The sequence below is a fragment of the Nicotiana attenuata genome, unplaced genomic scaffold, assembly GCF_001879085.1.
Source record: "Nicotiana attenuata strain UT unplaced genomic scaffold, NIATTr2, whole genome shotgun sequence".
In the NCBI taxonomy this organism is placed as follows: domain Eukaryota; kingdom Viridiplantae; phylum Streptophyta; class Magnoliopsida; order Solanales; family Solanaceae; genus Nicotiana; species Nicotiana attenuata.
This window is the reverse complement of record NW_017672917.1, coordinates 31,693-45,974: the sequence shown is the minus strand read 5'-3', so window position 1 is coordinate 45,974 and position 14,282 is coordinate 31,693. Positions and strand designations below refer to the sequence as shown.

The 14,282-nt window shown below is 38.7% G+C and overlaps 1 protein-coding gene across 1 annotated transcript; it reads right to left on the bottom strand.

The window, feature by feature from the left end:
* Positions 1-634: 634 nt before the first annotated feature.
* Positions 635-12,434, bottom strand: LOC109214924 (high mobility group B protein 14). The gene is made up of 6 exons (XM_019378892.1): positions 12,264-12,434; positions 11,984-12,148; positions 4,300-4,357; positions 4,144-4,188; positions 1,120-1,200; positions 635-1,016 (listed from the first exon to the last, which is right to left on the bottom strand). Exons 1-6 carry the CDS (start codon positions 12,374-12,376, stop codon positions 966-968), a joined length of 513 nt encoding a protein of 170 aa, XP_019234437.1. The 5' UTR covers positions 12,377-12,434; the 3' UTR covers positions 635-965.
* Positions 12,435-14,282: the final 1,848 nt, after the last annotated feature.

Below are 14,282 nucleotides of genomic sequence, written 5' to 3'. Positions count from 1 at the left end.
CACTTGACTTTGGGGGACTCAATTGGAAGAGAATACAAAGCACCTACATCATTTATGATACATGAGGAAGGTGCAGTTGTATGGTTTACATGGCTTCATGCAAGGCTTACACGCAAAAATTGGATGACAAATCGCATAACCAACATGGACTACAAAAAATCTGGACAGTGAATGAAACTGCTTGTACGTATGGTTTAGGCTTCTGGATTGTTAGACCAGGTATTGATCTACATCAAATGAACCAATTTGGTCGAGTGGCTAGGAGGTGCAATTCTCCAGTAGGCAGCATGATGACTGGACAATTCTACAATGCTTGGAGCACACTTTGGGATTCAAGTTACTTCATTATCATTTGGCTAGTTTTTATTATCCATTTTCACAGTTATTCTCTAGTTCTAAATGTAATAACAATGTCAAGCACCCTGCTCGATTTTGATAGTAGGATCCATGTATTATCACTAGCTATGCTTTTACATTTTGTAAGACTTGTCAACACTTTGTTTTTTGGCTTTGATATATATAAAAACTAGCCCTAGGCACAATTCTTTAGCATGCCTGATGGGACAGGTTTAAAATGAATCCTAATAGGGTGAATGCTCCAGCTATTGAGGCAGTAGACCATAAAGATTAATACACACTCAAAGAAAAGGATTGCTCCACTAGAATGAAATGTGCAGCACTATGCACAAAGAATATTTCAGCGAACATCTATTTTCCCCATTGTTGTTACATAAAACACACCTTGGAAGGCTAATGTACAGAAGATTGTACATAGAGAACCCATAGTTGAGCATCAAGTGGATTCTAGTTTAGTTGGGAAAAGGAGGACTTTTCAGTCACCCAAGGTGTTTAAGTCATAAAGCCGAGAGACTATAGACTGAGAAGTTGGATGTACAGAAACAATGCCAAAATACACACTATTCCTAACAAACATCTAAATCTGAAGATTATGAAAAATGACTGAACTATTCATCAAAATCCGAGTCTTCTTCGAACTCTTGAAACTCTCCACTTTCCTGCACATAGTTTCCATCACATGGCAAGAACAATACTGCCTCAATTTCTGCAGTACCGCTAGTTAAGGAATTAAAGAAACTAGGAAGGGAAGCACAAGCTTACCTTTCTCTTGTTAAAGTCCGCCATGGCTCTATCAAACTCTCTTCGTTTCTCTGTTGCTATATCATAATAATGCACTTTTTCCTACAACCAGTAAAGTCAAATGTCAATGGTCTTGGATCTTCACAACTCTATTTCCAGGGGGAAGCAAGTGCTTTAACAGATACAGATTATACAATATGGTCCAAATATGCAAGCGTGGAGTCCGCTCATCAAGCAAAAATTGAGGACTTAATTGGAACTAGTTGTTTGGTACAGATATACTTGATAACTTGTGGACTTCTATTTTGTAACAAGATAAGGAACCTAATCTCTAGGAAGGGGATCATCTCCCAGAAGCGATACAGGGTTTCCTCCGTCCCGACCTTGCTTAAAACCAACAGCCTTTCAATTCTTCAGTAGGTGATCTGAAATTACGCTACCTACCATGTTGAATGGTACTTGCTGGATTTGGAATTTGAAAAACCATATCCCATAGTTTTGAATCAGGTAATGTGAGTCTGAAAATCTTAGAAGATCACTTTTGGCTAAAAGGATAGGTCTAGCCCCTACAACTTAGGGAAAGAAAATGGCGGAAGAGGAATAAAATATATTCTCTAATAGTGCAAACTCAACAAGGTAGAAGGCTACATTCCTGGGGCATGACACATAAGTTAGCCTTCTCCTTAGTATTTTAGTGCCTGTCTAAGCTTACCACCAATGATTGGTGAATAGTAAGCCGGCAGGAACTTTTCTACTATCTGATTAAATAATTTAAGGATTCATGACTTGACAAAAGAAAAAAGATGAAAGCAGAAAAGCATTGGAAGTTGGTAGTGGGGGGTGACTACACTTTCAGGCAATTTTTTTAAAAAAAAGTTTCTTCTGAAAGAGAAAAAAATAAAGGAATACAGAGGGAAAATATCCTTCAATAAAAAACAAACAAAAGTGTCTACCAAACAGAGCAGATATCCTTTTCTATCAGTTCCCTCTAGTTCACTAGTTGTGTTGCAGGTTCACTAGCACAACTTCAGGAGTACCCATTAGTCTCAGCGAAAAAGAAGCAAGGCTATCGCAAAGTTCACACAGAGATAAAAACTTCTTTAACTTTTCCCGTGTTTGCTCACAAGTCAGGTTCTGCTAAAATGGATAACAATCGATCATATTGCTCCATTACTCTTGCACCTAATAGGAGCAAGGACACAGTTCACAAAGAGATATAATTCTTGATTATCTAACCATGTTTGGTTGCAATTCAGGTGCCAGTAGATATGGATAATTACCCATCATAAAGAAAGATGGTACTAGGGGATGATAGGTCCTAGGTATAGGAAATGGGTAGTCATATCGGAAAACAACGGCATAAGTTGTTTCAAAGAATGCTTTTCTCCCTAAAATCTTTTTTAGCAATGTTAAGACTACACATCCAAAATAGAAAGACATACATAGGGAAAAGTAGTTGATGGTACCACCACAGTCTAATTCTGTTTCCTTCACCTTTTTCCTTGTGGTAATACCAGATTGAAAGCCATATTGTAATAGTAGAACTGTGGCCTTTTTCCTATGCGTTAACTCATAATTAAGGAATAATTTCCATCTGAACAACTTTGTTGGATACCAGTAACGTAAACTTCCTATACTAGTAACATGGCCTCATGGACAAACCACTGAAAAACTACAATTATTCGGTAGCTTACACACCCAATACAACTATAGGCCCTCTGGTTTAACATAGAATGTTTCTTGAGATCTCTGATCAGAAGAAAATTTCCAGTTCCTCCTATTATACAACTATAGGCCCTTTTGTTTAACAGAGAATTTTTCTTGAGATATCTGATCAGAAGAAAATTTCCAGTTCTTATAGGTTATGAACTTGAACCAACTGGAATCTCAAACTCTCCTTGTTTGAGATGGTTCGGGTGATCCAGGGACGGTGGAGAAGACAACCGGATCGAGATCACAGAGATTTAGCAAGCAGAACAGAGCAATTTGAAGACCATACCGTTGTGTGCTTTTGACGATTTGGAATGAGAATAGTAGGAAATTATTCCATAATTACATGTATTAAGAATCCGTTTTGTTCCCCTTCTTTTATTGGGTAAATAATGAGCACCTTCATGCCTAGATGATTGTAAAAACTTGATTGATAAATGTTGTTTAACGACTCATTCACTTTGTAAATACTTATGACACCATCTTGGGGTATTATTAAAGAAATGAACTTGATTTATCAACCAAAGAAGAAAACTTGACCTATTTGGATTAATCTGGTCAGAAAAAACATAATTTAAGGCTGCTTCAGACTTGATGCTGAAACAATTTAATTGCTCTGACCTCTCCCACTCAACATATTTAAAATGCTCTCACGATCAAAACAACCCATATAATGGGCAACTAAGCTCCAAATTGAGGTAACCAAAGAGATAAAGTTCTTCTACTAACACTAGTAACTATTCTGGATTAGAACAAAGAACCTCAACTCAATTACATAAAAGTTACCAGAAAATGATTTCCTTGATGCCAGGCAGCAAATGCTTTATTCATTTCTTATGTGCAAAACTAAAATGACAAGTGCAGTTGTTTGGTCAGATAAGTTATGGAAGAGACAATCTTGTCATTAACTTCACTGCATGTTCAAAATATTAGTGCAGCAGTTACTGGAAGAAAAGCACCAAAATGGAGACAACTTAAATAAAACTAAACTAGTATTGGCTTATGTTACATAGACTCGTTTAAGGGTATGTACACAATATGAGTTGTGTCTAAGTACACAGTACCGGCACGTGCAGTCTTTTACTAATTTTTAGTTTGTTTGAAGAATCCATATGAAGTACCTGTACCCGTATAACAGCCCTTTGACAAACGCAAAAGAAGGCATGATCATGCATGTAATAAAAGCTATACAACAATTTAAGGACCATCCTCAGAATGCTAGCTTAATGTGTGCAGTATAAGGAGAATCATCTCTAAAATTAATGCACTGATAGACAACTGAGCAGCAAACTAGAAAGAGACAAAGCGTGAAAAAGCTAGCTCGGGAACAGAAACCTCATATGTCATTGTTTTCCATTTCTCTCCACAGGCTTTCCCAACCTGCAGCATGATATAAATGCAAAACATCATTGGAAATATAAGAGAAAAATGCCATATACAATCAAAACTAGTTAAAATAATATATCGAATCGAGGTTCAAGAGACACACACATCTCGCATTGACTTGACATCTGGATTTTGCTCCTGGAATTCCTTACGGAAGTCCTCCCTGGAACAACAACAACAACAACCCAGTGAGTTCTCACAAGTGGGGTTTGGGGAGGGTAGAGTGTACGCACACCTTACCCCTACCCCTGAGAGTAGAGAGGTTGTTTCCGAAAGACCCTCGGCTCAAGAATAAATAATCTATGTGAATGCAATGCAACAAGAGTCTAGTCAGGGACACCCAGAAACACTAGATACAAAACAAAACAATCTTGTGATAGGAGAACAATATGTTTATATCATCAGACTAAAAGAAGGGAATAGGTTAGTAAGAAACAGAAGGGAATAGGTTAGTAAGCAGAACACATAGAAGATATGGATATTTTTGAGCTTCAAATAACCTATGTAGATGCAATGCAACAAGAGTCTAGTCAGGGACACCCAGAAACACTAGATACAAAACAAAACAATCTTGTGATAGGAAAACAATATGTTTATATCACCAGACTAAAAGGCAAACGACGAGGGTAGCATCTGCAAGAAAAGAACATGAATTTGCTCACCTTAGAAGAGTAAAAGGATCATTCAAAGAAGATTAAAGGCATAGGGCATAGGAGTTCAGAAGGGTGATGTAGGGTAGTAGTAAGGTATGAAATAACTTACATAGAAGCAAGTTGGATGACACAATGATAACTTAATGCTTAAATCCCAAAATTTTCATTTCTGACCTTGAATTTATGGGCAATACTCTGAAGCACCTTTTATCGTCTTTAGCATTTTCACTTATATCTTAGATCTGTTCTCATAAGCCACTGCAGTGTATATATTTTGCTATTTATGTTTCTAGATTCATATTTACTTGGATTAACATTAAGTTTGTCTCAATTGGCTTCTATATATCTCCCTTCTTAAAAACACTTACTTGTCAGAGAACCACTAGCAGTTACTTCTTGCTTAATCACATTACGTGAAGGAGGTGGAACATTAGCAAATTCTTGAGGTTTAAGCACTATACAATTCAATGAGTGAAGATATATGAATTGACATGTTTGGGTTGAAAGCAACTTTGCTACTTCTATGCTTTGTGTAGCCTTCCCCTGAGGGTTATTGCTAGAGATTCTACGTAATGCTCCAAGAATAGCAATTTTTAACCAACCACGGTGTTATTTTGGCTGCTAACTTATGCATATGAACCCTCTTTCAGTGAACTGCATAAAATTATAAAAATGCGTAGACTCAAAGGATGCCTCTTCTAGTGCATTCAATTCATAGCCCATGGCTTTGACACTAAACCTAAGTTGGATAGATGGTCAAGTTAGTGAATCCAGAAAATTAATTTTTGCATATAGCCATATACCAAGAATAGTCGCCAAGCAAAAGCTTGACAATAGGAAATCACTTAGTTTCAGCAACTTTTTTCCCCTGCTCTCTTCATATACTAGAGCAATTCCTTCCCATACGGAAGCCGAAGCAGACAAGGTTCAAGGGAAAGGTCAAAGACAAGTGTCCACAGATAGCAGGGGGGAGTTTCATCAGTTCTAATTACAGCTGCTTCAGGGCTCTGTTCATGCCAGATTGATAAATTTATCCAAAATTATCGTTCAGAAGTTGGCCTTAGGACTAAAACCTATTCCTAAGAAGCCTGGATTAAAACTCACGAGGAAAATCTTACTCAAAAGAAAAAAGCTAACTCACCAGGAAATTTTTACTCTTCAGCCACTCGTAAACATGGAACTGTATGATTGTCAAGATATATGCTGAAGACAAAAGAGTGAAGATGCCACTGTTGCAAACACTCACAGAAACAAAGCTTTTTAGTTTGCGGCAAGCAGAGTAGAGTTAATTAAGTGGTGTAGAGAGGTTTATTGAAGACCTAGATATCCAAGCTAGAGTAATCAAATCCAATAAGAAATTTTTTGGGCTCTGCAGCTAGAAGATAAAAAACTTTCTAATGCTGTGGAGGAGCAAGTAGCTTGTCCAATAGGAACATCGAAGAAGGGGAAATCTACAAGGCAATAAGGACCCATAATGGGTAAAAAACGCTCCTCCAAATTATCAGAGATGTGGAGTTTTAAAAGGCAGATATGGAAGCAGCAGCACAAGTTTCCATGATACAAGCACATTTGAAAGTAAGTGTAAATGCTTCTTTCATAGCTTTGGTTCTGAAATAAGAACTTTAAGCCTGTCAGCTCTATTCATGAAATTTTTTTCAAAATTTCACACATGAACAACTTCATGAAGAAATCTTATCTTTTCTAGGGGTCATATTACTTTGAAGAAAAAGCGACTAAGATTTGCAGACAGCCTGTAATGAGCAAAATTCCTAAGTGAAACACTACTGAGATTGGTACTTCCTTTTTTATTTAGTTAAGAAATATCAGCGTATGCAGCTCAATTGTCTTCAAATCGAGTACTAAAAAGGGGTAGAATTTTTGGTTGACAGATTGAAGAGAAGTTGTTCCCTATATAGGTCTTTCAGTCATTCACTTGGTTTGCTCAACCACTTTAGCCAGTCCAAATCGAACCCAAACTGCCGAATTCTGACCAATAACTTAGGATGCAAGGTATCCTGTCAGCCTACTAATAGTAGCAGGATTAGAATACATCAACGCTGTTGCCCGTGATGTTTTCCATAGAGTAATAATTCACCATTGCAAAGCATTCGAAGGAAGAACATCATACCGATGGCTATCTCAACTTCCCTGTCAACCCTTAATCTATTACTTCCATCACCCTTTTAGTGGAATTTTCAGCACCACCATTCACCCAAGAAACTCCTTTTTTTATCGTTTACTCACCCAAGAAACTCCTAATAAAATTTTCGTAACATCTTCCGTCCCTAATATTGGCCATTCTCCAGACTCAGCAAACCACTCAATCTCACCCTTCCATAGAAGAACATCCTAACATATCCATGCCCTCTCTTCTGTAAAGGAGGCCCACCAGCTATGAACTTCCGTCCCCTTGAAGGTTTTTTCAATTTTGGGAAATTATCTTTGCAGGGTCATCATAACAGAAGGGGAACCTGAAACTTTTTTTGTGGCTTTGACACTTGAAGAAGGATACTAGAGTAAAGCATGGCTGAGGAGTTTAAAAATAGAAAGAGTGATGCACTAAAAGGTTGCATATGAAGATGAAAATGAACATTTGGGTGATTTATCTGCGCGTAAATTTGAGGTTAGAGGGAAGCTGCAATCCTAATAAGTTCCTCAAAAATGGGTTTACTCCGCTATTTCGCTACCAAAGTGGACAAAATTGAGGTGGTACCTAACGTGGAAATTGTTAAAGATATATGCCCTTCTGGAACCCGAATTCCAGGAGTTGTTTTTTAAACTAAAATGTTAGATGGGGACAACACATACCAATGGAGATTGAAAGCTACGGGAATGGGCAGGATTACTACAAAATTGTTGCTCTCTGGTATACAGGCTGTTGAAAAGGAAGCACACTCAATTAAACTAAAGAGCAATAATAAAGGCATCAAGAACATTGCCCAAAGCTTTGGTCTAGTGATAAGAGCTTAGCGCATGATGTGTGGAGGCGCATACCAAGGGTTCGAACCCTGCCGCATACAAAAACCTGGACTTAAGTGGAGAAGGTTAGAGGAGTCCACCGAGTTCCCAACCATGTGTCACTGGCCCTCGGAAAAATCCTGATTATCAAAAACTAAATACAACAACAAAAAAAAAAAAAACCAATATAATCCCACAAAATAGGGTCTGGGGAGGGCAGTGTGCAGGCAAACCTTACCCCTACCTTGTGAAGGTAGAGAGGTTATATCGATAGACCATCGGCTCAAGGAAAGATGAAAAGTAGTAACAACAGCAAGAAAAGATGATAAGAAAATCGAAGCGAAAGAAACAACATATAGTAATGGAATTCTACGGATAAGAAAATATGAGACTAATTATCAATACTACTGGCATGAAAAAGAGACAAGCTTGACTACCTACTAGCCTTCTACCCTAATTCTCGACATCGATACCCTTCTATCAAGGTTCATGTCCTTGATAAGCTGAAGTTGCATCATGTCCTACCTAATCAACTCTTCCCAATACTTCTTAGGCCTACCTCTACCGGTCATCAGACCCACCATGGTCAACCTTTCATACCTTCTCACGGGCATCTGTGCATCTCCTCTTCACATGCCTGTACCATCTCAGCCTCGCTTCCCACATTTTGTCCACCACGGAAGACACTACCACCTTGTCCCAAAGATCTCCATTCCTAATCTTATCTCTCCCGGTATGCTCATATATCTATCTCAGCATCCTCATTTCTGTTACTCTCATCTTTTGTACATGGGAGTTCTTGACATGCCAATACTTCACCCCATACAACATAGTCGGCCTGACCACCGGTATGTAGAACTTACCTTTAAATCTTTGTGGCACATTCTTATCACATAAAACACCATATGCGAGCCTCTATTTCATCCTCCCCGCTTTAATACGATGTGTGACATCCCCATCAATCTCCCCATTACCTTGAATTACTAACCCAAGGTACTTGAAAACTTCCTCTTTTGGGATGACTTGTGTATCAAACCTCGCGTCCACGTCAGCTTCGTAAGTCGCATAGCTGAACTTGCACTCCAAATATTCGGTTTTGGTCCTGCTTAACTTGAAATTTTTTGACTCTAGGGTTTGTCTCTAAACCTCCAATCTCGCGTTAACACTGCCTCGCGTCTTGTCAATCAATACTATGTCATTTGCAAATAATATGCACCATGACACTTCTCCTTGAATGTGGTGCACCAGTACATCCATTATTAAGGTAAATAAAAACGGGCTAAGAGCTGATCCCTGGTGCAACCCTATCACGACTGGGAAGTGTTCTGAGTCTCTTCCCCCTATCATTACCCGGGTCTTAGCACCACCATACATATCCTGAATCACCATAGTGTATGCTATAGGCACACCTCTAGCCTCCAAACCTCTCCATAGAACCTCTCTTGGGTTTTTGTCGTATGTTTTTTCTAGGTCAATAAACACCATGTGCAAGTCTTCTTCCTTTCCCTATACTGCTCCGACAATCTCCTTACAAGGTGAATGGCTTCTACAGTTGATCGCCCCTGCATGAATCCGAACTAGTTCTCGAAAATAGACACTCTTCACACTCACTTTCACCACCCTCTCCCAAACTTTCATAGTGTGACTTAGCAGCTTAATACCCCTATAGTTGATCCAATTTTAGATATCACCCTTGTTCTTGTACAACGAGATCATCCTACTCCACCTCTATTCTTCGAGCATCCTTGTCTTAAAAATGACATCATATAACCTAGTAAGCCACTCCAAGCTTGCCATGCCTACATTCCCAAAATTCTACTAGGATTTCATTTGGCTCGATCGCTTTTCCCCTGCTCATTTTATGCATAGCCCCCTCAACCTCCTCCACTTTTATACGCTTGCAATACCCAAAATCTCGACGATTCTCGGAGTGCTCCAAATCACCCAGCATAATATTCTTGTACCCTTCTTCGTTTAATAGTCCATGAAAATATGTCTGTCATCTTTGTCTAATATGTGCCTCTTCCACCAATGTTTTGACTTCCACGTCTTTGATGCATCTCACTTGGTCTAAGTCACGGGCCTTCCTCTATCTCACCTTGGCTAGCCTGTACAACTTCTTGTCCCTGCCTTTGGCTCAAGTTCTCTATACAAATGTTCAAATGATGCAGTCTTGACCTCCGTAATTGTTAACTTCGCCTCCTTTACCTTCACACACTCTATTCATCCTTTTCTCCTCCTCGTCTTTTCTCTCCACTAGCTTCTATTAAATATGCCACTTTCTTGGCTTCCACTTTACCTTGGACCTCTCCATTCCACTGGCAATTCCCATGTGACCACCAGAGTAGCCTAACACCTCTAACACCTCTCTAGTTGCATCCCTAATGCAATTCAAGGTCGTAATCCACATGTTACTCGCATCCCTATACTCTTCCAACCCTCCGTTACCAGCAACTTCTCCCCCAGCTCTTGGGCTTTGTCTTTAGTCAAGGCTCCCCACTTGATCTTTGGTCGACCATATTTAGCCCTTTGTTTCCTCTTCCTCTGAATCTTTAAGTCCATTACGAAGAGCCTATGTTGGGTCATAAGATTTTCACTTGGGATAACCTTGCAGTTCATGCATAAATAAACCGCTATCACACTTCCTAAGGAGAAGATAATAAATATGGGTCGTGACCACCATACTCTGAAAGGTGATCAAGTGATCCTCCATCTTCTGGAAATTTGAGTCAGCTATCACCAAATCAGAAGCTTTAGCAAAATCCAACATCAAAGTTACTTATTTATTTCTAACTCCAAAAGCAAAACCTCCCTGCACATCGTCATTCCCCTTTGTGGTCATTCCGATGTGACCACTGAAATCTCCTCCAAGAAAAAGCTTCTCGGTGTGAGGTATACCATGCACGACCTCATCCAACTCGTCCCAAAAATGCCTTTTGACCTCGTCCAAGCTTGCTTGAGGTGCGTATGCACTAATAACATTGAGAGTGACCCCTCCAACAACAAGTTTAATAGCTATCAGTCTATCGTTCACCCTCCTAACCTCCACCACCTTCACCCTCCTAACCTCCACCACCTGCTCCCAGAGTTCCCTATCCACCAAAATTCCTACCTCATTCCTGCCCTTCGAGCCTCCTGAGTACCATAGTTTAAAACCCGCTTACATTTTGCGCCCTAGCTCCTACCCAACTAGTTTCGTGGACACAGGCTAGTGAATATTCCTTGTCTGAAGAATCTTCACTAGCTCTATAGACTTCTCCGTCAATGTACTTATGTTCCTATACCCAATTCTCAGCCTAGAGGTTCCCTTGCCCCCTTGCCCTCCTTGCCCCTGCCCCACCCAAGGACATGACCTCACTCTACCATTGTCCACCAAAGCCAATACAATCTAAAGTAAACTAATATAATACTAACACTATAGCAAGCAAAGATATCTAAAGAAAATGAACAAAAATGAAAACTAGCGGACACGAATCGAGAGTACTAGGAAGCAAACAAGATATGTGCTATAATTAGAACAATTTATTAAACTAGTATAATTGGATGACAGAATATCAACAGTTGACCAGGAGGTACCAACTCTCAAATGATAGAACTTAGATTATAATAAGGGAGGTTGAGGTGACGGTTGCAGAACCAGAATTGAAGCGATTTCCAGCCTCCATGCGCTACCACACGCCTTCCCTGTTGTCCCTTTCCGCCGACGCATGTGCCCCACGCGCCTCTCAAATGGCCGGGCATACCTGAAAACTTCAAGAAGAACTGCGGATCTGAAAGAGAAAAAAAGGGGGAAGAAGAAGGGAGGGTTCCACGCCTCTGCCTATAGACCGTTGTGCCGCAAACAAAGTTGAAGATAAACTTCAAAAGGAAATGTCCAAACCAGAAGATGAAGGCAGCCTATGGCAACATCAATAATTCACACTTTGTAACAAATTTACCTGGTAATAGTTATATTAAAAGCTTGAGCTAACAATAAGCAGGCTGCTATACTTTCTTTTTTAATAATCGTAGTGCCCGGGCCAGTTTGCACGCACTAATTCCACGGGGTAACTCTAATAAGGAAGAAGCTATACTAAGAGATTTTATACATCAAAGAAAAGGAAAAGAACCCCAGATAGAAAAATAGAATATGATTGCAAGAAAAGAAAACCTAAGGAATTTCAGTAAAGGGAACATACAAGAAATAAAAGAAAGCAGTGGGAGGTTTCTTAGGCTTCATGGCATCTATTTTTGCAATATTCTTCTTGGAAGTGGCCTTAAGTTTCTTCCCTGATGTGGGTTTGCTCTGCTTCACTCCACTTGCCTTTACTTTCCCAGTTGATCTTACCCTCAGCACCATTTGACTGTAATTATCAAGAAAACAAATGGGACAGTGAGCAACAAAAGAGAAAGAGCAAAAATAACCTAAAAATCGTTTAAGGGAAAAAGAACCTTTCTTTTCTCCATTTTGTTCTTCACCTTTTGGTTGTTGTCACGGAGCTGTTGGTAGAAGCTGGAGTTGAAGCAGAAGCAGAAGCAGAAGCAGAAGCAGAAGCAGAGTTTCTAGACCTTGACGAAGCTTTCTTTGCCATTTTCTCTTTTTACCCAACGGCAGCTTCCTCACTCTTCGATGGAAAATTATTAGTTTTAGCATACATATATATATATATATTATGCATATATATGCGCGCTTGTTGCGCGGGTAATGAGTAATTTTTCACTCTAAACCTCATATATATTTAAAATTATATTTGAGTTAGTGATAAAAAGGGTAAATTTCTAAAATTGCTAAATGTTGATCCTATGTACCTAAATCAATCACACACAAAAATTATCCCATAGAAATGCTCAATCGTATATCACGCAATATATTCAACTTATCACTTATTCAATTTTATAATTTTATCACTTTAATTTCACAAGTTATCATGCTCCTTTTATGATTCAACAAACATATATAATCTTTAACAATTTAAAATAAGCATTGAAGGAAATAACATAAAATATATAAGCACGTAATACAAATAATCTACGTGCTTCAAATGACACAAATTCGAATTTTAATGAATACCTTAAAAATTTAAAATGAACATAATAGCAAGTTAGTTAGAAAATTTACGATTGAAAGAAAACCATCGATGACATATTTGTTTCAAATAATTTAGTGAAAGTAGAATTGGAAGTATATACAAATTCATTTGATTTTGAAGTATCATTATTCAAATAAAGTTAGTATTTGAACAATTCTAGTATTAGTTAATTTCAAAGCACAAAAATAATTAAATTAATATTTAAAATCTATATTTAAAAATAACAAAATTTTAATCAATAATCATATTAAAACTTCATGCTTTTACATTGGTACAAGTTATTCTCCCACCAATTAATTTTCGACGCCCAAGTACAAATCTCAACGAAGATAACACGATTTGCTTTCCAAGCTCACATGAAAGAGCAAAATTATAACTAAAATAGAGATAATTGTTTTTAGTTAGATAAATTAATGTGAAGATTTTCACACTCAAATCTAATGTGGCCTAGATGCACGATGAAAGTGTTTGACCAAAAAAGTATTAAATCTTTTTATTAATCAATCAATGATGAGATGAGGAGTGAATCATAGTTAAGGATAATAAATCTAGACCAAATTATAGATAGAATAAATAAAATGAAAGACGTTGGTTAATATGTTTAAGTCGATTAAATGCTCATAAATGCAGCAACATAAATATGCAATCAATTTAAGTAAATGCGATCGGCGTAATAATACGAAGTTGCTACGGAGATATGAGATGATTGAGGAATCTTTGGACCCTGTCAATGTAGAACCATGATGTATATTTTGCACTTAATGAATAAGGCCTTTCTAGTATATTCTCTCAGATAAATCTGTTACAAAGTGTTCTTTTGTCTCTTGCCCGGATCCCCTTTTTCTTTACTCACTCTTCCTATTTATAAGGGACAATCTCCCAAGAAACCCTAAAAAGTACAACATAAAGAATATTCGAAAAGCATATTCTTACTGTCTCCCACTAAGTCTAAACTATCGTTGACATCTCATCTCGACTGACCGCTCTTGGTCATCGTCCTTTATCACGACGACCATCAGATGTTGCGCCACGATAACCTCGTTCCTCGTCCTACTTGGTAACTGTCGTGGTTGCCAAATTTGGACCCATACAGTTAGTCCCTCAGCTTGTTGAGGTCGTGGCCCTGTACGTCCTTGATAAGCGGACATCGCCTATACCCGCGTAGAAATTTGGCTGTTGAATTACGCCGGTTTGGCCAGGAAAGAAAGAGCGGTGCGTTCCACGATATCCTGGTTGGTGTAGCTTATCGGGAAATGACGTCACTCCCACGTGCGTCATCATTACGCGTCTTCCCGAGACAGAGACCGATTGCTTGTCGCTTTGGTTTTGGTGCCATTGGCAGCCTTCCGCTTCGATTCTAGCGCCAGCCAACCCTATAAATAGGTGAAGGTTTTGTTTTTTCAAGAAC

Excerpts from the sequence above, each read along its gene's own strand:
- LOC109214924 (XM_019378892.1), bottom strand. The coding sequence starts at position 12,376 with ATGGCAAAGAAAGCTTCGTCAAGGTCTAGAAACTCTGCTTCTGCTTCT. Across the intron at positions 4,358-11,983 it reads ACTGCTTTCTTTTATTTCTT|GGAGGACTTCCGTAAGGAAT; the intron begins GTATGTTCCCTT and ends TTGTTGTTCCAG. Across the intron at positions 1,201-4,143 it reads GGAAAACAATGACATATGAG|GAAAAAGTGCATTATTATGA; the intron begins GTTTCTGTTCCC and ends TACTGGTTGTAG.